Consider the following 26,352-nt stretch of genomic DNA (forward strand, 5'->3'; position numbering starts at 1 on the left):
TATATATGAATATGTTTATTTTCTCATAAGACACTGTTCCCCAGTCCCAGGGCCCCAAGCTCCCTCTCAGCAGAGGCACAGTTCTCAGAACTGCTCCATTCGTGAGCCCCACTGCAGCCAGCGGCCTGGGCTCTGCTCACACAAAGTTCTGCGCAATGGCCAGCACCTTGGAAAACTCGCCTTCCCTCTGGCGTAGGCTGGTAGGGATGGGTGTCTTAATTCGGGTCCCCACAGGGTTGCCATTGTCCTCAATGAGGACCACGTTGTTGGAGTCGAACCTCGGGGTCATCCGAGGACCAGGCATGCGATGCCCCACAATGAGCGCCTTTTTCTTCTGTCCCTTGATGGCCAGTAGTATCCGGTCACCCACCTTGCCAACCCCATTCTTGTTATAGACGTGGATGCAACGAGGAGGGCGATGGTATGGGGTGTTCCCCAGGGCACTGTTGTCTACCACACGCACCCGTGTCATCTTCTGAATTGCACTGAGGCTCCCAGTGGTGCTGGTGGGAGAGAAAAACAAGCCTGAGGTCTATATCTCTCCTGGTCAGGGTGCAGAGGCTTCCAAGAGGGCAAAGCTTGGGAGAGGGTGCACATCAGCAACCATATGCTCAACAGAGCACAAGCCAGGGCCCTGACAGAGTTGGGTGCATGCAGACTTCCCTGTACCCAAGACAGTTCCCTTACAGCCAAAGCTTCTGCTGCCAGGTCAATATCTCGATTTGGATGGGTTTTAGAGAGAACCTGACTTTCTGTTACAACAAAGTTCATGGCAGCCTCAACTTAAAGCCTTTGGTTTCCAAAAAGACTCTGAGGATGAAGGAAATACCCACGGGCCAAGCCTTACCCACTGCCTAGCCTGTAAAACCTGATTCCCAAATTTTCTCATCTTTGTGTTGCTGGAACCAGAAGACGTGCATGAGTAGGTTTGCTAAGGGAGTCCCTTGAAACAACATAGCAGAAACCAGAAATAAGTCAAGGTGACAATCTTTGTTTTAAGGCAATTTTCCCCACTAGAAAGGAAATTTTTTCTTTTTCCTGAGGAAGATTCACCCTGAGCTAACATCTGTTGCCAGTCTTCCTCTATTTTGTATGTGAGTTGCCGCCACAGCATGGCCACTGACTAGTGGTGCAGGTCCATGCCAGGGAACTGAACCTGGGCCACTGAAGCAGAGTGTGCTGAACGTAACCACTAGGCCATGGGGCCAGCCCCAAAAGGATTTTTTTTTAACGAGTACCTATTAAAGGCAGCTAAGCTATTATTAAGCAACCTGATGTCAGTGGGATTTCTATTTTCCTGATGCTAGCACTTTAAGCACTAGTGTTCTCCCTAGTAATCCTAGGTCCTCTCCTCTCGTTCCACATTGCTTCCAACTAGTAAATTCCATCTCCAGCCTCACTGCTCTCCTATATTCTAGTCCTGTATTTCCACTCTAAACTCCTCACAATGTGTCCTACAGATGCTGCAAGCTCAGTAGGTCCCACACTGACCTCATTGCCCGGCCTTGTAAACCTCCTCCCACTGCTGCATGTCCTAGCTAGACAATGACTTCTCCAGAAACTCCAGCTCCCAAGCCATAAACCTCACTTTCCATCAACATCTACTGTCTGCCAAGTCCTACTGATCTACCTCCCAAGCACCTCTGTCCTTTCCCTCCACCCCATTGGCACTTCCTGAATCCAGCAGCTCACTCTCTTCCACCAAGATTGTTACATTGGTGTCCTAACTGGTTCCCAGTGTGCCTGACTGCTGACAAAGAGCTCTTTTTGGAATATAAAACTGAGGCCACTCCCCTGCTTAGAATTGTGCAATGGTTCCCCACTGTCTACACTGTCAACAACCTGGCCCCAATCTACCTGCCTTCTGAGATCCATCATCTCCTACCAATCACACACCCATTCTGTGCCCCAGGGGCTGAGAACCTCTGGAGCTCGCCAAGCACACCATCTCCTACCACTCACACACCCATTCTGTGCCCCAGGGGCCAAGAACCCCTGGAGCTCGCCAAGCATGCCATGCCTTGCAGCTGTCCCTGGAGGCCTGGACAGGGCTGCTCCCACTTCCCTTCTGGGAAGGCCGCCTCCACTCTCCTTTCCTCCTCCATTAGCAACTCCTGTCTCAGGCCTTTCAAAGCACCACACAAACCTCTATTATTATACTTGTCACATTTTCTTAGTTATTTGTTTCCAAGTTTGCCCCCGTGGCCAACTGTGAGAACTCTTCCAGGGCAGGAATCAGTTCTTATTCATGTCTCCAGGACCAACCCCAGCACAGTGCTCAGGAAAGGCTTGTGGAATGAGTGCACGAATGGAGCCAAAAGGCATGTTTGCCAACAGGAATGTAACCCATGCTCTCCGTCCTGGCTCAGCATCTAAAAGGAGGCAAGGTTGTCACACTTCTATCATGTTTGAATTTTTGGTAATAAGCATGTAACTTTCAAAAGAAGATTCCATTTTTAAAAGAGAAGGTTTTAATGCACTTGGGGAATAACAGGGTCAAGAGACATCAGATTCACCGCAAGTATGGCAGGGACTAGAAAGCTGCATCTTCGACCATGTGCCATTCCCTGCCCCACCTCCCAGAGCAACATCACCCCTTACCTGTCCCCTCACCTGGCCTAGACCAAACCCCAGCTGAGTCTGATTCCTTTAGCTTTCCCTGACCCCAAACCTACCTCCCTGAGTTTCCACTATCCTTCTAGTCACCATAATACCCAGCCCTGATGGGAGGCTTACTCAAAGACACGGTTTTGAGAACTTAATGGGAAAGTTACCTGAAACAGCGCTGGCTGAGTACTCTGCTTACACGGGTAAGGGGGCCCCAGAGCCCAGTAAAGAAAGCCATGGGATCCCAAGATGGCAAATCCTGCAGAAAAAGAGGGGGGAAAGGATTTATTTCTAAGTCAGCGTCCTCACTCAGAGCCAGTGTTTTTTGTAAAAGACTGTTGGGGGCTTGTGTGGGAGATGGCACTTTTAGCACAGATCATCAGTCACTAAATATAAATCTTAGTGGTTAAAAGATACACAAATGATTAGATGGAACTTCAGCTACAATTCTGCTGACTCATATTCTAACTGGGGTCAGAGCTGGAATGGCCCCCAACAGTTCTTGCCATAAGTAAGACCACAGCAGAGAGAACGCCTTCATCAGGACATCACTTCCACTGGCAGCAGGAAAGCAGAAATCCTCTGGTATACACCCAGTCAGTGACCGCTCGCCAAGTCCTCCACAGACGAAAACCTGCACCCTCCCACCCCTGTGGACACTCATGGGCCTCCTGAAACCAGAACTTTTACTCCCTGAAAGCAAGCAGATTATCTGAGCAACTGCTCAGGTTGTCAGTCACCACATCGCCTTTCCCCTAAGTGTAAAAGCTAGAGCACCTGGATAGCTCAAGGCTGGCAAAGGAGAGCCAAGGGATTCCCTTACCAAGTCACTGACCAAGGTCTCTATTGGGTCAGTCTCCCAAACATTAGAACACAGAAAAACTACCAGCCCATACTGTGGCTGAAAGTGGGGTTTGGGGAGCAAGCTGGAGATGAAAGAGCAAATGCCAACCCAACACCCATAACTCCAAGTGGCAGAACCGCAACCCTGTGGCTCCCTGGCACCACAAATACGGCAACTCCCAGTTTCCTGCAACACCACGGCGTCAGTTAGGGGCACGTTTAAGAAAAACCCACAGCCAGCTAGTAATTCCGGCTGCAAAACACGCTGTTGTTCCATCTAAATGTGCAGCTGCAGAGGGCCGCATCGAGAGCTGTGCTGGGAAAGGCCTCTACCACTGTGCTATTTACACACAGCCTTGCCTCGCCTAAGTTCAAAGCAGCTCAGATAAGATTTTATTTAATAAAGGTGGGGGAAACCCACTATTTACTTCCACAGGAATATCTAGACACTCCAGAAATGCTTATTAACTACAATTTAGCCTCAAGTCACTAGCTTACTCTCCAGTGTTTTCCTTAAGACATCCCAGGAAGCACTGGCCAAAATGTAACTATAAGCAGAAAACTAAGTGCAATAGAAGGCAGCTAACTTATGGAACTATTAACACCTGACACACAGGATGGAAGACCATCAGATGAGGCCAGCTTTACCTTTACGGCTAGGTGACACAGACAAGCAACTACAAGCTTCGGTATCCCTTCGGCACCGTCTACTCACAAGGCGGTCACGAGCACAGCCATGCAAGCATGGGGCACAGTGCCCGGCACTCAGCACCTATCAGCTGTCTTCAGCAGCAGCAGCAGCAGCAGCAGCATCGCCGTCATCCAGTCACATCTCATTTCACAGATTAGGAAACTGAGCTACAGAAAGAGGAAGTGACTTGCATAAAGCCCCACAACTAGCCAAGGGCAGAACCAGAACCAGAAGTGGACGCAGCTTCAATCCAAGGGTCTTCCCACCACACCCTATGGCCTCACTCTGCTGTACAAAGCTCACTTCACACACACAAGGGAGCTCAAGGTGAGGAGCAGCTTTAAGGGTCATCTGGTCCCTTTCTGTTGTCTTTCCTTACGGAAATGTGTCAAGTAGTAATAATGTGTCAGGCACCAGGCCAAGTGCTTTACACCATAATCTCATTTAAGCCTCACAAGAACTCAATGAAACGGGACTATTATCAGCCCCATTTTATATGCAAGGAAAGGAGACCCAGAGAGGTTAGATAATTTGCCGAAAGTCACAGAGCTAGGAGTAACAAAGTCGAAATTTGAACCCCAGTAGTCAGCTTCCTGAGCCCATGTTCTTACTCAACAGTTAACAAGGTAACTTTAATTTAAATATTAATATTTTTCCAACTGTTAAATCATCCTTGTTCCATGAAGAATACTGACATTACATGCACATTTTACTCATATCCAACTTAACACCTGAAGAATCAACGGAAATGTAGACAAAGACCAGGTGAAAATTATTCACTTTAATCCAATTTAAGTTTTGAAGACAATTCACAGTATAGGTGGCAAGAAGAGCTCCACACTCTGAGCAATAACTAAAAATTGGCTTAAAGGGAAAAAAAAGCTCTAAAAGCAGTCTTTCTGGTTCACGCTGCAGTTACCTCCCATCTCAGCCAAGCTTTCCCATCTGATGCTGGAGGACTGTGCTCTCGCTCACTGGGAGAAAAGAGGCTCCTCAGCTCCCCCACAGAACCCTCAAGATTAGCCGGCACCACCCACACCCCCTCTTCTGAGCATCCTGCCTCTCCCCACTGCACGCTTCCTCAACAACACTTACATTAGTCCAAGAACTGGAGAAGGGCCTGGGCCTTCCCACAGCTTTCCTGACTTGGGTATAACAAACTCCACCACTCAAGGCACCTCCCTAAAACCTGCACAGCAGTCTGTGCACAAACCCAAACCCAGGCCTCCTCTCCACGCCTTGCTCACAAGTCAACCCCACAACCTACACCCATGTCTGCCCAGCCTAGTCCGACCCAGCTCCAAACACAGTTCCTCTAAGAAGCCTCGTGCAAAACTGCAGCATCAGTTGCCACCCCTCCTGACCCTGAGGGCATCTGGGTACCCGTGCCAAAGGGACTCTCATTGCGCCCACATTCACTGTCCAAACGCAGACACTGAACAAATCTGGACATTTTTTTTGAGATAAGGCTGATATCCCTTAACATTCTAGTCCCTGATACTCAATATCCAAAATTCAGAAACCACAGGAATCTCGATAGCATGGCATTTGAACTCACTACAGGAATTCCGGAATCAGAGACTCAGGTGGTAAGGATGACTTATACTGCCCTCAGACACAAGAGGAACATAACTGTCTCCAGGGAGCACTTCCATTTTCACAGGAAAAGGCCCAATTCAAAGACTTTTCACTAACTCTTTGGTGTATCTGATAGTGACCTCCAGACCCAAAGGACTTAAGACATCAATGGACAACAGTAAGCATTCCTATGAACTTGACAGCATAAAAGAACCCAATATATTCACTTACTCTATGTCTCTTATTTCTCAAAAACAACAACAACAACAAAACAACCTGTGGTCCCCACCAGTCCCACTCCAGCAAAGATCCCAATAGGTCCTGATAGAGCAGGAGTGCAATAAACATTTGTTGAATGAAATAAATGAGGTAGCCAACAGAAAGACAGCTCCCCACCCATGGCTCGTCTTATCTGTATCTCAGGAACCAAGGACATCACACACAACTTGCTTTAGGACCATGGTGCTGGCCAGGGGAGGGTCAGCCCTGTTATGTTTACAGGCCCCTGACATCATCTCCTGGGCCTGGTGCCCACACTGCCCACCATGGAAAAACACCTCATCCCCCCACTAAATAACTGGTTCAGAGCAGGGAAGAGTAATGGAAGCAGCAATTCAGTTCAAAGCAACTTTGACTGACCTTGATGTTATTTCCCAGCATAAATCCATCCTGTAGACACAGGCCCTGATTCACTTCAGATGTAGTCTACATACAATGCTTTGTTTCACAAGTAATGTTATTCTGAGTCTTGTGTTTGCATGGAAAGTAATGCCAGTGATATTTCCTCCTCTACAACACTCTCACTCAGAAGAGGCCAGGTATTCCGGAGACTCCAGTGCCAAACATGGCTTCTCATGCCACTTCCCGGTCAGCGCTGAGTACTGCCCTCCAGGTTTAGAGTATGAATCACAACCTCTCCAGAGAAAGGGGAGGAAAGGAGAGAAGGAGAGAGAAAGAAGGAAAGGAGGGAGGGTGGAAAAAGGAAAAAGAAACTACTTAATACACTCCAAGAGCCGTGCTCATTTTCCATCCTGGTTTAAGATCTCCCTTCAGCTGGGGAGGCCAGAGGGGACTGTAGATTTCAAGGACACACAGGTGAGTTTTTCACTGGGTATCACCTTATAGGTCCCATTGGAAGTATACGCTCTGTGAGGACAGGGACCGTGCCTGCCTACTCTGTATAGTGTGGCATACTCAGGGCTCAGAATAGTGCCTGGCACACAAACGGAGCTCAGTGAGCAGTTGTTAAATGAATAAAATTAATTTGCAATTGCAATTCATCCTCTAGCTCCAGAGAGGCTCCATGTTGGGGGGTTGGTGGTCTTTCTTGTGCCCTTCACCCAGGCTCCCAGAGAGTTGAGACAGCATCGTAGGCCCTGGGAGCGCATTTTTAGCTAATTTTAATACATAGAGACTCAGCTGGAAAAGCAGACAGAAAGAGCCTACACCTCTGATGCTTTGTGGAAAGCTGGAAAGTACCACTACTTAAGCTTTTCGCATCATCAAAATGTTGTACTTAGTATCACAGACCTATATATAATTATACATTGTTTCCACTTGAACAATTGCCATCTTTAGGTGCCCAGCATGCTATATACATTTTAAAGGTCTTTCAAGAGCAATGGGTTCTAAAGAAAAGAGACAAAACAAATAAAAAGTTCACACAATCACAAAGGAGTGTTTAAAGGAGATTCTGTTAGTAAGTAATGGAAGAGAAAAGAAACACTGAGAGAAGTCAAATACATGCCCAGCCACAAAGAGGACAAACTCCACCTGGTGTAAAGGTGTAAAATGTTGTTCTGCATTAAAGCAGAGGCCTAGCAGCCTCCAGGGGTCAGAAAAAGGAACTCCCTGGAGCCTGCACCGTGCCACACAGAAACAATCCCTCCCATCTTCTGCAGGTTTCGCCCCAGCCATTCTGGACCCAGAAGCACTCTTATTTGTTGCTTAAGAACTCATCACTGTTTTGCTGTCCAACGATTCTCTTTCAGGAAGTTTTGGGGGTTTTTAACCTCACATAGTATAACATGTTACAGTTCTCCAAGTACTTTCCCACAGATCACTTTCTTGGATGATTTCACTCCTGAGCACCCAAGGGAAACACAAATAACAAAGAGCAACAGCCAGCAGGGGCTTGATACTAAGGATTCTGAACAGTTCTGGGGGCTCAATAGAGTAAGCATCATTTTGCAGATAGAGAAATGAAGTCCGAATTGCTAAGCAACTGTTAACTTGTCCAAGGTTAGAAGGCTGTTTCCATTACACCTTGCACAATGCCTGCACAGCTGAGACGCTGCTTTAACCACTAATAAACTTCACAGAAACAAATACACCACACGCTGGGCAAGTACTCTTTCTCCTGTCTAGGCTGCCACAAAATCTTTAAAAACTCAGACATTAAAAGGCTATCTTTTCAATAAATATCTGCACTACACCCAGCACAGCCTAGGACCAAAGCTGAAACTCATCTGATTCACCTGCCAAGGTGTGAGTTTTCAGTGTCGCTATTAATAAGCAAAGCATCCCTCAATGCATGATGGACTGTTTCTACTATGGCTGCCACTGAGCACCTCATTTCTCAATTTGATTTACAAAAGAAAAACATCTCCAGGGTTCTTGTCCTATATTTGTTTATTTACCTTAGGCCCCACCTTGTTACAAAAGTATTTAAAGCAGTGGTTCTTAAATACATCTGACAGTTCTCAATTATTCAAGCTGGTTTTTCAGTGTCTAGAGTTTCTCTCTTCTAGCTTTGCTCCCCCTCCATTCCCACCTCACAGGTGTGCAAACACCTATAGTCCAGAAATAAGTTTGTAATTATCAGTATGGTCAAACTCAAAGAAACTGCACAAAGAAAAGTTAAGTCCTACTTAATCACATACATATTTCCTTCCTATTACTACCTCTAGTGGGCCAGTGACAAGGAGCCAGGTTTACGCAGTTGTCGAGTGGGTAGATGGGCAGTGGGGGAAAGGAGAAGCCTCGGGGAGTCCCTGGACTCAAAGAGGGAATGCTGCTGATAGAAAGCATATCTCCTCCACCCACTCTGCCCCTCTTCTCTTGTTAAGTCTGTGACCTTGGAATCAACTTCTCCAGGCATCAAATTCTCTGTCAAGCAAGGGTAATTGGGAAGACAAAGAGGCATGGAAGTGAAGGTGCTTTAGCTTCACTCATGTAAGTGATTTGTGTGTGTGTGTGTGTGTGTGTGTGAGGAAGATTGGCCCTGAGCTAACATCTGTGCCAATCTTCTTCTACTTTATGTGGGATGCTGCCACAGCGTGGCTTGATGAGCAGTGTTGGTTCACGCCCAGGATCAGAATCGGCGAACCTGGGGCCACCAAAGGGGAGCACACAAACTTAACCACTACACCACCAGCCTGGCCTCTGTAAGTGACCATTTTAAAGGGAGGAATCCCCCTCTGAATTAACCAGTAGGGACCAGGTCTGTAGGATACGCAGTTTGTTTCCCAGATCCTGACCAGGGAGAACAGCCTCACTCCCTGATTCTCAGGGCAGCACCATGGGAGTCTCCTTAAAATCACTCAGTCGTAAAAGTGTTTTTCAGTTTAAAGTAGACATGGAAAAGTGCTCCCTCTTTTCTAAAGACACAGGTGATTTTATTTAAGTATTTGACAAGGAGACTTTCCCACTCTGCATTGTTTCACTAGTGAATAATAAGCCACCTAGCACCTTTTGTAATAAGAGAGCATATTACCCAACCCAGAGCAACATTTCTGGGATCTGAATCATAGTCCTCTCTTATACGCTGGTTGTCATTGTTAATATAGGCAACCCACAACAAACCATCAACCTCTAAAAAGGAAGGCTAAGGGCCAGCCCCAGTGGCCTAGTGGTTAAGATTAGCACGCTCCACTTTGGCAGCCCAGGTTCAGTTCCCTGGGTGTGGACCTACACCACTGGTCATAGCCATGCTGTGCTAGCAGCTCACATACAAAAAGAGGAAGATTGGCAACAGTTGTTAGCTCAAGGCAAATCGTCTTCAGCAAATAAACAAATAAAAAATAAAAAGGAAGGCTAGGGGTCAGCCCAGTGGCGCAGCAGTTAAGTTTTCATGTTCCGCTTTGGCGCCCCAGGGTTCAGCGGTTCCGATCCTGGGTGCAGACATGGCATGCATGATAAGCCATGCTGTAGCAGGAATCCCACATATAAAGTAGAGGAAGATGGGCACAGATGTTAGCTAAGGGCCAGTCTTCCTCAGAAAAAAGAGGAGGATTGGCAGATGTTAGCTCAGGGCTAATCTTCCTCAAAAGAAAAAATTTAAAAAAAAAAGGAAGGCTAAATGATAACTTGGTTTTTGAGATCTCCCCCTCAAGCCCCCACATAACCATAAAAATGAAATAACAGGAAAATCCATCTTATGTGGGTCCAGCTGTGATAATCCCCCAATATAAGAGTGGGGCAAGACAGGCTTTAAAGGACTCTTGCATTATCTAAGATTCTAGATGCTGAGGAGAGTCTAAATAATCATGTTCAGTGGCCAACAGAGAACCACCTGAAAAATGGACCCTTGGGAAGGTTTCTACCCTTGATATTCTGGGGCAATAATAAAACATCTTGGCCACTGTGCCTTCATGGATTCCGCAGTACACTTAATTCGACTCTCATTTCAGGCTTTATGAAATGTTTCCTCTTCTCTCTGTGTTAATATGTGTGACCCTAATTAGGCACAGGCAGAAATAGATTAGGAATCCACCACATGTTCAGATTCATAACTGTATTATTAAAAATAATAATACATAAGAAATGCCTCCTGGGTCCGTCCCGTGGCCAAGTGGTTAAGTTCGTGCGCTCCACTTCAGCAGCCCAGGGTTTCGCAGGTTCGAATCCTGGGCGCGGACATGGCACTGCTCATCAAGCCATGCTGAGGCGGCATCCCACATGCCACAACTAGAGGGACCCACAACCAAGAATGTACAACTATGTACCGGGGGGCTTTGGGGAGAAAAAGGAAAAAATAAAATCTTAAAAAAAAAAAAAAAAAAGACATGCCTCCTAGTGATCCTCAGAGGTCCAAAAACAGAGTAACCATGGCCTCCATTTCCACTTTCCAGGTAGCCATCACAGGTGCTATTTGGCAATGGATCATACCAGCTTCACAATCATAAAGTCAACACAGTATGTACAAAGTTCCACACGAAATAAATATCCAAGAAGCTCTAAGGTTAAAACGGACACTTCCATCCAAGGGAAAAAAACAACTAGAGCAGATCCCTTTTCATCTAAACTGCTTGCTCCCACCCAAAACAACTCTCAGAATCCAAACTTAGACTCTCCCATCTGGCAGTCGACCAAAGACAGCTTCACCTCATCTTCCCTTCTGTCCTTCCCAGGTAAGCCAAACTCCTTCCTCCCCCGACAAAACCCTCTTCTTCAACTCCACATATTCCAATGATTAAGAGTGAACTGTCTTTCTTTTTGGGCAGTAACCTCCCCCAAGAAAGAGATCCACTCTGTTCTTTACGGGATAGTCCTGCTGTGCTAACTGCATCCTCGTGGACAATACTTAAGTGACTGAAAACTCAGGCTGAGGAAGGCAAGAAGGCAAACAGCAGGATACAGGAGAGCAGTATGTTTCAAACTTTTCTGTGACACACAGAAACACATTGTCTAACATCTTCTAACGCACTCACACGTACGTGTATACCTGAAGCAAATGTCAAGAAACAACACTTACCCTTACTAAGTACAATGTTCTCTCCTATCTTATTCCACTTTTTTTAATGATGGTTGTGTTTCACTAAACTGATTTCTGATAAACCAACGGGATTCAGTTTGAATGGCAGTTCAGTTTGAATTGCAATAAATCAAACCCTACAGCTGCATTCTGCAAGCTACTAATGAACCCTTTAAAAAGACAGGAGCCAGCAAGTGGCCTAGTGGTTAAGTTTGGCACACTCCACTTCCATGGCCCAGGTTCGGTTCTCCAGTGTGGACCTGGACCTGTGCCACTCATTGGTTGCCATGTTGTGGCAGTAACCCACATACAAAATAGAGGAAGAGGAAGACTGGCAAAAGATGTTAGCTCAGGGTGAATCTTCTTCAGCAAAAAACAACAACAAAAAGCCAGCAGACAGCAGAAACACTGACCAACCACCAGAACCAGACACACCCAGGTAGGCAGTGTCCTTCCCTGTCCAGCACCTGGGTTTAAGTATATCCCAACCTCCCAGCTTTTCGAAAGTAACCCAAGGTGACTCTGTCATATGCCCTTTGTTAACTTCTTTATAAATTCAGTCCATTCAATCTCTTCGGGTGGCAAAGTTCATTTACTGTCCACTGTGGAAAGCAGTAGTACTTCCTTTTTGTCCCCAAACCACCCCACTTCAAGCTTGGAGGGAAGAGAGCCTTCCAGGAACCCAAAATCAAACGGACAAGTTGGTACTTCGCATGCTTTTGTGATCTGTCTGTGTGGGCGATCTACAGGAGTGTGCACACCCCCCTCTCTCTCACCCTCTTTCCAGTCTTAATTCCCGACAGACGCAGCCTCTGGTGAAATGAGAAACCAGGGAACCCCCTGGAACCGGGGGAGCCACTCATCGGCAAGACAGTTAAAGCCGTGGACTCACTCTCCGCACCACAGAAGCGCCTGGCAAACGAGTCACGGTCATCTCAGCACAAGCTGGGAGCTGGGAGGAGGACGAGAGACGCAGACAAACTCGAGGAGCCGCGCCCGCGGGACCGGCGGAGGCCACGGCGCCCAGGCCTGGCCGCACATCCCCGGGAAGGCAGGTGAGCGCGGGCCCGGGGCGCGGGGTCGGCCAGGCCGCGGGAGCTCCGGCCGCCCTCGGGGAGGGCAGAGGAGGAGGAGGGTCCGGCTCAGAGGCCTCCCCTCCCCGTCGGGACCCTCCCACTGCCCCTCTGCCGCTAAGGGCCCAGTATGCTCCCACTCTAGCCTTACTCGCCACCCCGGGGAGAGCCCCCTCTATCGCTGGAGGGAAGGAGAGGGGAAGTGAAGCTGGGAGCGCGACGCCCCGTCCCCGCCCCACCGTACCGCTCCGGCCGCCCTGGACTATCCCGCCGCGGGGCGCACTTGCCAGGTGCCGCCTGCCCCCACGCGGCCTCCCAATGCGCCTGCGCGCCGGGCCCGCCGGGCGGCGGCGATCTGAGCGTGCGCGCGCGCCTTGCGTGTCCGGCGTAGGGGGTGGGGCCTGTGAGGCTCCGCCCCTCCTCCTCCCCCTCCCGCTCCCGCTCCCCCTCCCCCAGACGCTGCCGCGGCCGCCGCAGGAGCCCGGAGCTCTAGCCGCCCAGCGACTCCCCCTCCCCCTCCCCCAGCCCCGCCCCGCCCCAGCCCGGGGCTCCGAGCCGGAGCCGAGTCTGCGCCTGGGGGTGAGTACGCGACCCTTTCCGAGCCCCCTCTTTTCTTTGAGGATCCCACCACCACCCAAAGAAAAACCCCGGACTCAGCTGCGCGTCCCCTCCCTTCAGCCTCCTGCGGGACTCAGAGGTGCCCGGGCCCGCGGGACCCGGTGGTGCCGCGCGCTGCCCCCAACCCCGCACCATCCTGAGCCAAATAGGAGTCCTCCGATCCCCGCGGGGGGTCCAGATGTGCACCGCCCTCTGTCCCCACCCCTTGGGAGATCCTGAGAGATGGGACCCCCGCCCCCGCCCGCCTAGCGCCACTCTTCGCCCACCTGCCCGGTCCAGGTGCGCGTCCGCTCTGCGCCCCTCCGGGGTTCCAGCTGCGCCCCATCAGCCCGCCGCCGCTTTGGGAACCGGCCGCCCCCGCCCCCGAGTTTTGAATTCCAGGGTCGCCAAGTCCGATGGCCTCGGTCTCTTTTATCTTGTCTCTTGCTCCCGGGGCCAAGTACCCCCGAGGCCGGCCCGGAGCAGGGATTCGAGCTCGGGCAAGGGCAGGGTTCTCAGGTGCTGGCACGAGGCCGGCCGCTGCCCCCGGCCGGTCTGGGGACTGGTCGGCGGGCTGAGGAGGCGGCTGGCCCCGGGAGCGTGTCCTCTCCTTGCGCCCCACACAGTGCAGTTCATTCATGAGCCGCCCGGGCCTGCGTCGGAGGGTGCGGTGGGAAGAGGATTCAGACGCGGAACTGGGAGTGGGGCAAAGGCCCTGTTGGGGGGAGGGGGTGCCCCTTGTCCCTCCTGGCCTTCTTGACCGCTTGGGGAGGACAATTCCAAAGCTTTGGCGCCTTGTTCCCCAGAAGAGAAAGACGCTTGGGAAGTGGAGAGGAGAGGTCAGAGGGGCCAGCTGCCCTTGGGGCTCTGTGCTGCTACCTGCCTGGGTCCCTGGGCAGAGGTCTGGCTGCTCCCTGCTCCACTTCCCTGGGTGAGGGGGCAGCCAGAGGGCCTGGGCTTCTCTGCCCAATACCACTCTCTAGCCTCTCCCTGGGTCTGCAGCAGCCCAGGAAGAATGAGGCTGTGCCCAGCACCTCCTGAGGAGGGCCCCCCAGTCCTGCTCCCAGGCACATGTGAGGAGGGGAGTAGGAGTGTCTGCCAGGCTGCTGGGGCGGGGGGACTGTGCTTGCATCATGACTGTCCTCCAGGGCACCAGAGGGTCCAGGCCCTGGCATGCCCCAGGTGGCACAAGCTGAGGCCTGCTGTTGGCTCACTCAACTTGGTCTTCGCCTATGGGTGGGTGGGTGGGGATGCGGCAAGGCAGAAGGCAGGTGGTGGGTAGCTAAGAACCCCTTTTTGGACAACCTATAAGTTCCCTCCAATTATAACAGAGTCTTGGAGACCTGGGTTCAAATTCCAGCTCTGCCGTTCTTTAGCTGTGTGACCTTGACAAGTTATTTAACCTGTGTGAACCTTGGTTTCAATCTAAAAAATGTGTTTACTACCACCTCCTTACAAGAGTTATCATAGGAATCAAACTGGGTAACACAGGTAAAGAGCCTGGCACTCTGCCTGGGAGGTGATCAATAGGTTCTCTTCTCTGAACTTCTGACCCGTCTTAGCATAACATCACCCTCCCGTGCCCCCACCTCCCAGCCTGCTACACATGGATGGGGTGTGTTTGAAGAGTTTGGGAACATTCTCTGCCACTCAGTGGCAATGTCCCAAATGCAATATAAGCCCTTTGGTGTAAACAAGAAGCCCATCCTGACCAAGAGGCTCTGTCATATTAAATTTTATGTTTTCTTTGATTTTGACTTTTACCAGTTTTCCTCTATTAGACCAACCTGTTTTATTCCACATTTTATTAATAACAGTAGCTAATTTTTTACAACCCATTACATGCCTTGAACTGTATTCAGAGCTTTACATAAGTCATCTTGTTTAGTCCACAAAACAACCACACAACTGAATTATCATCCCCATTTACAGATGAAGGAACCGAGGCTCACCGTGGTGAAGTAATTTGCCCAGGTCGGAAGGCAGATCTGTTTTATCATAGAGCCTGTGCTCAGAACCACCAGGCTTTGTTGCCTGTCCCTACACCTGCCTCAGAACTGAAATCACAAACCCAAGGCCTGAGGGGAGGGCCTGGGAGCTACAAGCAGGAGGGAGGGCAAACAGGTAGAAACAGGGTGTGGCATTTCTCCAGGGCATAGCTGGCAGCCCCCAGCTCCCCAGTGAAAGTGGCTCCTCTGCTGGCCGAGGCAGCACAGTGCAGTGGTTAAGAGCATAGACCCCAGCCAGGCTGCCTGGGTCCATATCCAGATCTACCACAGACCGGCTGTGTGACACTGGGCAAGTTATGTACCCTCTCTGTGCCTCATTGTCCTCCTAGGATTGTGATGGGGGGTAAATGAGTTAACATTTGTAAAGTGCTTAGAACAGTGCCCAGCTCAAAATAAGAGTTAAAGTGTTTAATCAATACATTCATTTCCTACTACTTTTATCTTCCTTGTGGATACATTTTTGCCCATCCCTCTGAAGCTGATGAAGGTGAATCGAGGATATTACTATCTCTTTGTTACAGATTGGAAGACTGAGGCCCAGGTTACATAGTAACAGAGCTAGCCTCCGTCTTCATCTCCTCCCCTCAGACCACACTGCTTTCCTATGAATCCAAGCCCTAAGCTGAGTCTTCCCAAGTAACTCTAAGAAAACCTTTTAACTTAGAACTCCTCCACCCCCACCGTGCACACACTTCTTAATGGGAAAATAACAACCTTCAGTTAGCTAGAAATAAAATCTTTCATCACTCTCTCTACACACTTCCAGCTAAAAGCCTCAGTGTCAGACTAGAGAAATTCTGGGATATAGCTGACTGGGCGGCCCAGTGGAGTGGAGGAACTGCCCCCTTGCCTCCTTCCCCACCAGCCCGGATATTCTGCCTCTTGGCCCTCCTCAGCTGCTCTCAGTGAAGCCTGCGAGAGCAGCTGCCCTTGGTGAAACTCGCCCAGCAGCCCCGCCCCCACAATTAAGCTCCTGGAGTAACCCTGTCAGCAAGCAGAGCCCCAAGCCCTAGCTCCGCCCTTTACCTGCCCTGTGACCTCTTGTGAGTCACTTCTCCCCCCTGGGTCCCTGCTTCTTCCCCTGTAAAGTGGGGATGACCGTGCCCTGCCTTCCTCGTGGTGGAGGGATGCTCAATGCTCTTGTGCAGGGGAGAGCACTCTGCGAGGGAAGCAGTAATTTCAGTTATTAAGCATCTACCTGGACCCTCACCCACCCTACCTGGTCCCCTTCATGTAGAAGCTCCCGGAATGTTCCACCTTCCTTCTGAGAGCAGAGGAGGGGAGAGGGGTGGCGTGGCACTCCAGGGGTTTGTAGCATTGCATTCTGACCTGGTGGAACCTTGGAGCTGGGGAGAGAACAAACAAGGAGTGGGAATGGGCTGTCTTGATTTCTGGAGTGCATTGGAGTTGGGGGTTAAGTGGGGGGGCGAGTGTAGAGACCCCCCCAACCACCACAGACCAAAGATACCTATACCTACCTTTAACCTCCCCTGGTACCCCAGGGTTCTGTGACCCTTATGTTTACAGAGGCTCCTAGACACACCCACATACATGTCCCCACTTAGAGACCAGTACCTCCCTTCATTTCCGTGGACTGCCATGCAGTCACCTAGCTCCCTCCCCCCACACACAGATACACACATCAACACACCTAAACACCCACATGCCCACAGTGCTCTGGCGTTCCCTAGCCAGAGAACATTTAATGGGCATTTATGAAGCTTCCATGGTCTGCAGAGTCCTGTTCTAGGCACATCAGAAAAGCATTGTGGCCCCCTGAAAAGTGTTCTAGCTTTGGAAAGAAGTTGACCTAGGTTTGAACCCTGGGTTCATCATTTTATTATCAGTGTGACTTTGGGAAAGATATTTAACCTCTCTCAGCCCCCGTGCCCTCATCTTAACATGGCAATGACATCCGTCTCAGGATTGTCAAGGAGTAAATGAAATCATTTATGTATTATTCTTGAAACAGTGGGCAGTTGATAAATGGCGCCTGCTACAATTACTAAGTTAGTGTTTTATTTGAAGGCAACTGGGCTGGAAAGGGAGAGGGAGGCATGACACCCATCGCAGTTACTCCCGTAGCCTTCCTACGCGGGCTTTTCAGAGACTCCCTGCAACCAAGTCAAACACATAAACAAACCCGGCTTCCCCCTCCGTCTGAGAGCTGTGCTTCTTTGCCCTGCAGTTGAAGTATTAGGAAGAGGCTGGGGGAAAACCAGGGACTGGTGGGCAGGGGAACCCCTCTGAGTCACCTCGGGGGGCTGGGGGACACTTCCTCCCAGAGTTGCAGTCACGATTCCAGGTTTGTTGTTCTCTCTCTTTGTCTGGTTTCCTTTCTTCCCTGGAGACCACCCTCCCCCCCACCCCAACCAAGGCAGAGCTTCAGTGTTGTCAGCAGAAGGGGCCCCCAGAGGCCCTCCAATATGATGGGGTGGGGCAGCGATGCCTCAGCCACGCTTCTCAGCCCTGGGAGCCTCCCCAGAGCCCTGCTCCACTCCGTCCCCAGGCACTTCCAGAACCCAGGCATCCAGGCTGGCTGCCCCTTCTCTCCTTCTCCCTGCCCCATCCACCCGGACCATTGAGTGCTGGACAGCCCGGCAGTGGCAGGGAACCTGGCTGGAGGGGAGGACCCTGGCTGCAGGAGGCTGGGGCAGGCTAAGAGGCCCCTGCCCACTCTCCCTTCTTTTGCCAATGGAAAAGCTCGCTGGAGGGCAGGGCATTCCCAGCCTGCCCTGCTCTGGAGGCAGGAGCAGGGCACTCTGGGAGTTGTAGTCCTCCTACCACTCAAGTGACCCCAGTGCGGAGATAATTGGAGAGGGGTGATGAAGCTGGAAGGGATAAAAGTGTAGCTGCTGCCACGGCAGGGGAAAAGGAAAGAGAGTAAGCAGGAGTGGCTGGGGCTAGGCAGGTAACACAAACCCAGAAGTCCTACTTTTTAACTGACTTCCCAGTCTGACCCCATCCTCAGACCCCTACCTGAGGGCAGAGGGGCAGCTCTGAAGCTCAACAGCTTATTTTGAAGCCAATGATATTGGGAAGGTGATTAACAGAGTTGAAAACTCTTAAGTAAATGAAACTGTGCCATTTTTCCAATCGGGGTAGAAAGAGAGTATCAGGATGAGCTAGCTGGCTCCTGACCCGTCCTCCCCTGGCCTAGAGACCCTTCCTCTTAGCCTTGGATCCTCAGGCCTAAGACCCCTCCCCGTCTCCCCTCAGGCTCAACTCTGCCTCACCCCACCCCACCTCACCCCTGCCTAAGACAGAGGGGGCCTGGGGGTGAGAGAAGGGGGAGGGAGAGAGAGAGGGAGAGAGAACAAGTGTGTTTGTGTGTGTGTGGAGAGTGTTTGTGTGTATATATGGAGGTGGTAGGAGGTAAATGTTAGAGACTCACAGACAACTACCAGCTTAGAATAACCAGTCTCCCCAGTCCAGATCTGGGCCGAGTTCCCCAGACCCAGGGTGGGGTGGCAGCCGGAGAGCCACTGAAGGTAAATCCACATGACTCAACCCTCCCCTCCCCAGGCCCTTATCTCTGGAGGCCAGAGCTTCCACCCGCCCAGGCCGCCTGGGGATCTGCCCTCACTGCCCCTTCCCCACACGCACCCTGCTGGAGCCATGAAGGGGATAGGGGCTGAGCCCAGCTGACTGCTCTGCCCTCTGCCCAGGAGGACCATGCGGCAATAGCAGCCATGCTGCCCTTCCTGCTGGCCACACTGGGCACCACGGCCCTCAACAACAGCAACCCCAAGGACTACTGCTACAGTGCCCGCATCCGCAGCACCGTCTTGCAGGGCCTGCCCTTTGGGGGTGTCCCCACTGTGCTGGCTCTTGACTTCATGTGCTTCCTGGTGAGTCCCCACATTCCACCACCCACCCTTGCCACCCACGCTTTGTAAATAACTAGCCAACACCTGCAGCTCTAACCACTCCCACCTGACCCAACTCCCCAAGCTTAACTGCAGGAGGTATGCCCATCACCCAGCCCAATCCTAGCCTCTGACCATGCGCCCAAGCTGGGGACATCCCCTTCTAAGACAAGATTCCAGCTCCTCTGACCCTGCCTTCCTGGCTAGTCCAGGGGCTAGGCAGACAGCCTCTCCACTTGCCACCCACCCCCGCTTCCCTCAGGCACTACTGTTCTTGTTCTCCATCCTCCGGAAGGTGGCCTGGGACTATGGGCGGCTGGCCTTGGTGACAGATGCAGACAGGTAAGGCTCTGGGACCCACCCCTACACACACACAAACACACACACACACACTATTTGTTCCACACTCCTCAGGGATAGGAAAGAGCCAGCCCTCTCTCATCCCCCTTTGTTGGGGGGATGAAGAGGGACCAGTCCCAGAGCAGGCATGGAAGACATGAGGACCCTCAGTTGGGCCTTTGTCCCTTGCTACTCCCCAGGGGCCCTCCCCCGCCCTGCTAACCCTGTCTGTTCTCTGTCCCCAGGCGTCGGCGGCAGGAGAGGGACCGAGTGGAACAGGAATAGTATGTGGGGCCCCAGGCCCCTCACCTTACTAAACCAGCTGCCCCTTTCCTCTTCTCTTGTGCTTCTCTTCTCATCCTGCCACGTTTCTTTTTGCAGTTTTCTTCTCTGCAGACTCACGTTTCGGATTAACGCAGGCGGTGTGCTTTGCAGAACGGGAGGCTCCCTAACTTGTCTCTGCCTCACCCCCTCTCTCTCCCTCTGGCTCTCTGCCTGGGGCCAGTTCCTCCCCATGCCCAGCCTTCTTCCTGGCCCTGGTTGGCTGGGGTGCAGGGGCCATCCTCCCGGAAACCCCAGTATACTCACCCTGTTGGTTGCAGAGACAAGATTGGGAGTCTCCAGTGGCTTCCTGTCCCCTAACAGCTAGTTCTTCACATTCCAGGGTTCCCTGCTCCCCCCTTCTGGAGACTGGGAGGGGGGCTGCCTGAGGATCCCTGATCCTGGCCCTTTGTGTCACATCACGGTCTCTGTCCATAGGACTGGAGTTGGAGTTGCAGCAGCTGCTGGGGTTGGAGAGGGAGGGTAGGGGCCCGCCTGGGAGGCATCTCCCAGCCCCCGCTTCCCCTCACCCTTCTGGGGCTCTGCTAGTCCATCCTTCCCTTCACTCCCCACTGCCCTGTGCCTCTTTTTGGCTCTGTTGCCCCGGCCCCTGCTGGTCAGCTCCAGACTGCAGGGACCACTCACATTCTCACTTCAACCTCCACCATGACGAAGACACCCTCCCTTTGCCCACTGTCTGTCGGTGCCCCCAGGCCCTCAGGGAAGAGGGAGATTTAAGGGGGTAGGGACGGCAGTCTCTCCTCCCCGCTTCAGCCTCTGTGCTTTCTGTGCCTTGTCTTACGCCTGGAGTGCTGGAGTGGGAACCCCCCCACTTCATCCCTGCCCCAAGGGGCTCAGCCTCACCAGGCTCTCTGACCTCTCCTCTCCCCCACCCCCAGTGTGGCCTCAGCTATGCACGGGGACAGTCATGACCGGTATGAGCGTCTCACGTCTGTCTCCAGCTCCGTCGACTTTGACCAAAGAGACAATGTGAGTGCCCTCCCCTGAACTTCTCAGCCCCCGTCCTCCTCCAGGGCTGATGGGCTCAGCAGCCTCTAGCTTCCAGTGATGTGGAGTCAGGGATCTGCGGAGTGTGGCTGTCTCCTCAGCAAGGGAAAGGCTTGTCTAGGAGCCACAGGATAACCTCCCGGACCCAGAGCTCCTGGCTCTATCTTCCAAGTCAGCCTCCCAACTAGCATGAGCCTGACATCTGTGAGTTCCATACTTTGTTCCACGATAGAGCTCTGTGCCCACCTCTGCTGACTGAGGACAGCTAAGGACACCTTTTTCCTTGAACATGGTTTTAGAAGTAATAATGAGCCTTTCAGGCCCACCTAGCAAAATATACAGAATCCATTGTGATGCTCAGAGTTTGCAGGCTGGTGGCCCCTGGCTACGGGGTTACATTGACCTGCTTGTGGATTGGAGCTGAGTGACAGTGGCCCCTGTAGACAAGGCATGAGCTTGATGATTCACAGCAGGCCCCGGCCCCCTTTCAGGTCAGACCCAATACTCTGGCGGCATCACCTGCCTGGTCCCCTATTGTTCTGTGCGGGTGAGGGTCCTGGTCTGAACTCTAATGCTCAGACCAAGGGTGGCCCCGGTCAGTCCAGCTTATGCTGGGGGTCCTGGGGATGGCACTCCTGTAGTAGCCGTAGTGGAAGAAGCCTGCCAGCTTCCTGAGCTGGAATCACACTGGTAAGTGGTGAAGCAAAGGTATCGCCCCTGCCAGCCAGAGGCGTCCAGGTGGTCCCCAGACTCAGGTGACGGCAGCAGGCAGCACAGTCCTGCGTCTTGGCTGGAGGCCCCCTCCCCTCACCCCCGTCTTAAGTCTGCACCTTCTCCTGGCAGGAAGTTGGGGGAGGGTTCTCTCTGCCCAGCCTTCCCCCGCATATCCCCACCCTGCTCTGAGTGGGGTCTCTGCCTGAAGGCAGGCCTGGGGGTTCAACAGGGGGAGATTGCAGCTCACAGTGACCCTGGGTTTTGGTCCCTCTGGAGTGTACTAGAAGATGGGTGGCAGGAACTTGGGCAGCGTGGCCCACCTCTCTGCTTTTGGCAGCCATGTTGCAAATTCTTCTTGTTAGCTGCAGGTCTGGAGGTCCTCATTACCCTTCCTAGAACCCCAAACCCCGCCATCCCCACCTGGCCCACTGCACTGCAAGACTTCATCCGGTTCTGCTGCCCTGCTGGGCATTTGCGGGGACAGTAGCTCTGGGCCTGAGAGTCCACAGAGAACCCAATTTGGCCTTGATCCTTTGTCTTTGAGGGCTGGTGCCTTCCTTCTCCCCTCTCTGGGGATGAGCTAGCTTCTTGGGGAGGTTGTGGAAGCTGAGCCACAGCCTGGAGGTGATTGTGAGACTGGGGTGGGGGGCTTTGCGGGGCCGGGAGGCTCGGGGCGGTGGGAGGAGGACTCCGGCTGATACTGCTCTGTGCCCCCAGGGTTTCTGTTCCTGGCTGACAGCCATCTTCAGGATAAAGTAAGTGAACGGTCTGCAGACTCTAAAGAAAGAGAGAAACAGAGAGAAACTTCAGACCTGTCATCTCCCTACAAAGTCCAGAGGCCAGCAGCTTTGAGGGCCTTAGTGCTCCTAGCCAGCCCAGCACCTTCCTCCCTCCTCCAGGAGGCCAGGCCCTGGGCTCCCGGCCTCTGCTGTCCCCTGAGCTGGCCTCACTTTACCCCACAGTCTCCTATGTGCTCCCCTGCCTGGGGGGCCCGCTCTGCCCTCAGCTCTCCCAGCCCCTGCCACCCTGTGAGAGCAGGGGCTGGAGCCCCCGCCTCAGAGCTTTCGTGCAGCCAGCGGGTGGGGGCAGCAGGCAGGCTGGGAGCAGCCAGCCAGCAACAGGCAGGAGCCAGTATCCAGCAGGCAGAAGTCAGGAGATCGAGCCAGAGTGCGGCAGGCAGGCAGTGAGGCCTGAGAGAGGCAGGAAGCCTGACAGGTCAGCACCGCCCCGCCCGCCCGTGCCCCAGCCCCAGCCCTCCCCCACCTGTCACACTGCACCAGCTCCCATAAGGCGCCAGTGCTTCCCCAGCCTCCATCCTCCCTCCCCAGCCTCCCTCCCCAACCTCCCTTTCACATCTGCCTCTTCTCCTCTCCCTTTGCTCCCCAGTCCTCGTTTTTCTTCTTCTTCCTCTCTCTGTAGTCATCCCCGTTCTTTACCCCTTTCTTCCCTTCTTCCCTCCTTCCTTCCTTCCTCCTTCCTTCCTTCCTTCCTTCCTTCCTGTTCCCATCTCTCATCCCTCTCCTTTTCTCTCTCTTCTTCCCCTTCCCCTCCCTTTCTCCCTGCATCCTTCCTTTCCTCCCTCCCCTCCCAGAGAATAGGGGGCCCAGAGACCCCATTTCAGCCCCGTCCTACTGCCACGTTGGCAGGGGCTAGGGTGGGTGTGGGATGGGGTGGGCAAGGGCAGGCAGATTGTGGCCCCTCTGTTGCCCTAGCCCTCATCTAATTCCTCTGTCCCCACTCCCCGCAGGGATGATGAGATCCGGGACAAGTGTGGGGGCGATGCTGTGCACTACCTGTCCTTCCAGCGGCACATCATCGGGCTGCTGGTTGTCGTGGGCGTCCTCTCCGTAGGCATCGTGCTGCCTGTCAACTTCTCAGGGGACCTGCTGGGTCAGCGAGGGCCAGGATGGGTGGGGCGGAGAGAGGAGGGGACAGTGAGCATGTGCCCTGACCCTGCCATTGTCCTCTCCCTCCTCCCATCCCCTAGAGAACAATGCCTACAGCTTCGGGAGAACCACCATTGCCAACTTGAAATCAGGGTACAGTTGGGAAGCTGGTCAGTGAGGCCAGGGTCTGCGGCCAGCAAGGAGGGGGGAAGGAGGGTGTTCAAGGGAGAGGTGCTGAGGCTGCAGAGATGGCTGTGGGGCCCTGAGGGGCTTGGGTTGGAGACAGGAGGTAGATCCCCAGGGGTGACTGGATAAAGAAGAGGAGTGTGCACCCTTGGGCCAGGGGATACTGCCGGCCAGTTGGAGGGCAATGTAGCCAGCAGGCAGGGCACGGAGAGAAAACCTCTGGGGACATTTCAGTTGGAATGGAACAATCTTGGGGTGTAGAGGATGTGGGCTGTCATGCCCCGGCTCCTGAGAGAGTCATTGCCAGAAGACTGGTGGCAGCAGAGGGTCCCTGTACCAGGGTTTAATTAACCCTGGGGGTTTAGGGGTATCTGAATGTGTTCCTAGCCCTGGGGGTTCCATGTACCCCTCTGCTCCCCCCAGGAACAACCTGCTATGGCTGCACACCTCCTTCGCCTTCCTGTACCTGCTGCTCACTGTCTACAGCATGCGTAGACACACCTCCAAGATGCGCTACAAGGAGGACGACCTGGTGAGTGGAGCAGAACCCAGGTCCACCCCCACCCCCAGCCTCTTCCCTTCCCTCTGGGCCTCTCTTGCCTCAGCCCTAAGGGGTGGCAGCTCCGGGGTTAGGCCAGCTGGCTCTGCATCTGGGCCCAGCAGCTCAGGAGCCCCCATCCTGCAAGTTAAGTGACATCTCCAAGCCTCAGTTTCCTCATCTGTAAATGAGACAGCAGCAGTACCTCTCTTGAGGTCAGTGGGAAGATGCAGCGAGGCGAGATGTGGAAAGCACCAGTGCTGTGCTGGGCACTCGGGAAATAGCTTGGTCGACCTTATGGTGGTGCTATTCCCTCCTCGTCTGTATTCATTCACCAAACCAGCACTGAACGCCCACTCCAGGCCAGCCGCTGTGCTGGGTCCTCCATGGCCTGAGGATCTGAGAGTAGTCCCCCCCACCCCAGCCCCCTCTGTAACCCTCGGGAGCAAGGGGCCTGACGGCTCTTTCATTAGGCTCGTTGCCTGATTTCTGTTAGAAACACTTCCCCTGCTTTCCTTGGACCTGGCTTATCCCTAAGGCCTCCTGCCGCCCCTATCTGCTCCTCTCTGCTCACCCCACTCCCCAGCCCCTCCCTGCATTCTCCGGCTCCTCGGGAGTCCAGTCTCAGGAAGGCAAACCCACTCCCCTCTCACCCCAGGTGAAGCGGACGCTCTTCATCAATGGCATCTCCAAATACGCAGAGTCAGAAAAGATCAAGAAGCATTTTGAGTGAGTAGCCACCCCTACTGCCAACCCAAGGCCCTGCAGACCTTTCTTTGCCTTTCAGCTCCCAGGACGTCTTTACCCACACCTCTCACTTGGATGCCTGGGGCTGCACTGGGGGGTGGAGGTCAGACTGAGGCAGAATCCTCTGACTCCAGGGCCGTCTGGCACTTGGGCTGGGTGATAGGCCCTTCTAAGAACAGGAGAAATACTTGAAAAGTGAGTCCCCCAGGGCTCTCCCACTTGAACTGGCTCATGGGTTGTTGGCTCAGGGTCCATGGGCCCTTTGAGGTATATGGCTGCCTCAGAATTGTGTGAGACATTCTGGAGTTTGTGTGCAGGGAGAAGCTCTGTGGCTTTCACTGCATCCTCAAGGGGCCCGGGAGAACTTGGGCTGCATGTTGTCTGAGGCTCTTTTCAGCTCTGCAACTCTGTCTTGGGGGCTGGGAACATGCACTTCCAGGAGTGCCAGGTGGTCAGGACCGTCTGTGTGCAGGGTTAGGGGTCCTATCATGCATTCATCCGTTCACTCTACGACTTTCTCAAGTGCTATTTGGCGTGAGTCACAAGGGTGGGCCCTGAGACTGTGAGGATGAATAAAAGTCATCAGGCTCTTGGGGGTCAGGGTGTGGAAGTCAGCTTTAGGAGCCAGTCCAGGGTCTGATGTTGGTCTGTGGTCAGAATTAGGAGTTGGCCAGTGGTCCTGATAAGGGACTTTGGTGGTCTGGATCAGGATTTGGTGAGGTCCAGATCCACTGTCAGTTGGCCTGGATCAGAGGCCAGTCGCTGTCCTGGATCAGGACAGGATTGGGAGTCGGTGTCTGGTCAGGGTCAGCTTCCAGACCCCTGCATTTCAGGAAAATGGCTGGTTTGTGATCAGCATTAGTAGGTGAATAGTCATTCATTCGGCACGCATTATTGGTCACTTTCTGTGCACCAGGCATGAATAAATAGAAACAGGCCCTACCCTCATACAATTTACAGACCAGCAGTCAAACTCAGATCATCCTTGGTCAGTATGAGAGAACGATTTGGGGTCCTATCTGGGATTCAAGCTGTGATTAGCATTAGGGGGCAGTCTGGGTGGGGATTAAGGACAATGTGTGCTCAGAGTTAGGGGATATTTTACTATTACCCTCCGGTTGGAATCAGCTGTCAGCTGTTCGGACAAGCCCTTTAATAGCAAATACCTGTCATGCACCTGCTGTGTACCTGCCCTGGGGTAGGAGGAGGATAGAGCAGAAAGCAGAAAAGGAAAAGGCTTTGCCCCCATCTGCGTACCTGCTAGTGGGACAAGGCAGCTAATAAACAAATGGACTAGTAACAGATGCCAAGGAGAGTGGGTGCTAGAAGAAAACCAAGGCAGGGAGAGGGACAGAGTGAGAGGAGTCAGGAGGGGCTACTGTTTTCAGTGGGATGGGCAAGGGGGACTCTGACAGGATGACATTTGAACAGAGACCTTCGTGTGGTAAGGGAGGGGACCCTGCTAGTCAAGCATCCGTCCATTCATTCGGCACACATTTGTTTACACCTACTGTGTGCTTTATGCCAGCAAGACAAAGAACCAGGCCTGATGGGTGTCCATGGGGAGCTCACGGTCCACGTTGTCTGCTTCAGGGCTTGGTCTGTGGTTTTGTTTAGGAAACAGTTCGTGATTAGAATTAGTGGTCAGCAA

At 52.7% G+C, this 26,352-nt stretch overlaps 2 protein-coding genes across 12 annotated transcripts in view; one reads left to right on the forward strand and one right to left on the reverse strand.

Annotated features, from left to right (window-relative positions):
* Positions 1 to 14,159, reverse strand: MRPL14 (mitochondrial ribosomal protein L14). 8 transcript variants are annotated; one of them, XM_070586093.1, is made up of 5 exons: positions 12,732 to 12,813; positions 12,307 to 12,366; positions 6,359 to 6,632; positions 2,775 to 2,866; positions 1 to 503 (listed from the first exon to the last, which is right to left on the reverse strand). In XM_070586093.1, the coding sequence occupies exons 3-5, from the start codon at positions 6,377 to 6,379 to the stop codon at positions 137 to 139; spliced, it is 480 nt and encodes a 159-aa protein (XP_070442194.1). In that variant the 5' UTR covers positions 6,380 to 6,632; positions 12,307 to 12,366; positions 12,732 to 12,813; the 3' UTR covers positions 1 to 136. The 8 variants fall into 8 exon arrangements, with proteins under 8 accessions (XP_070442194.1, XP_070442192.1, XP_070442193.1 ...); XM_070586091.1 differs by lacking the exon at positions 6,359 to 6,632 and having other exon boundaries at positions 12,732 to 12,808; XM_070586092.1 differs by lacking the exon at positions 12,732 to 12,813 and having other exon boundaries at positions 12,191 to 12,329.
* TMEM63B (transmembrane protein 63B) overlaps positions 12,213 to 26,352 on the forward strand; it is a 24,329-nt gene continuing 10,189 nt past the window's right edge. The window contains exons 1-10 of one of the 4 annotated variants that reach the window (XM_070586089.1): positions 12,300 to 12,469; positions 18,762 to 18,944; positions 19,225 to 19,304; positions 19,547 to 19,585; positions 20,522 to 20,612; positions 22,062 to 22,099; positions 23,092 to 23,234; positions 23,332 to 23,383; positions 23,840 to 23,948; positions 24,613 to 24,683. In XM_070586089.1, coding sequence (XP_070442190.1) covers positions 18,786 to 18,944; positions 19,225 to 19,304; positions 19,547 to 19,585; positions 20,522 to 20,612; positions 22,062 to 22,099; positions 23,092 to 23,234; positions 23,332 to 23,383; positions 23,840 to 23,948; positions 24,613 to 24,683 — 782 coding nt within the window. In that variant the 5' untranslated portion in view covers positions 12,300 to 12,469; positions 18,762 to 18,785. Of the gene's footprint in view, positions 12,470 to 12,859; positions 13,067 to 18,761; positions 18,945 to 19,224; positions 19,305 to 19,546; positions 19,586 to 20,521; positions 20,613 to 22,061; positions 22,100 to 23,091; positions 23,235 to 23,331; positions 23,384 to 23,839; positions 23,949 to 24,612; positions 24,684 to 26,352 lie in introns of those variants that run through there. The other 3 variants (XM_070586088.1, XM_070586090.1, XM_070586087.1) reach the window with 3 other exon arrangements.

Source organism: Equus przewalskii, chromosome 19 (genome assembly GCF_037783145.1).
Source record: "Equus przewalskii isolate Varuska chromosome 19, EquPr2, whole genome shotgun sequence".
In the NCBI taxonomy this organism is placed as follows: Eukaryota; Metazoa; Chordata; class Mammalia; order Perissodactyla; family Equidae; genus Equus; species Equus przewalskii.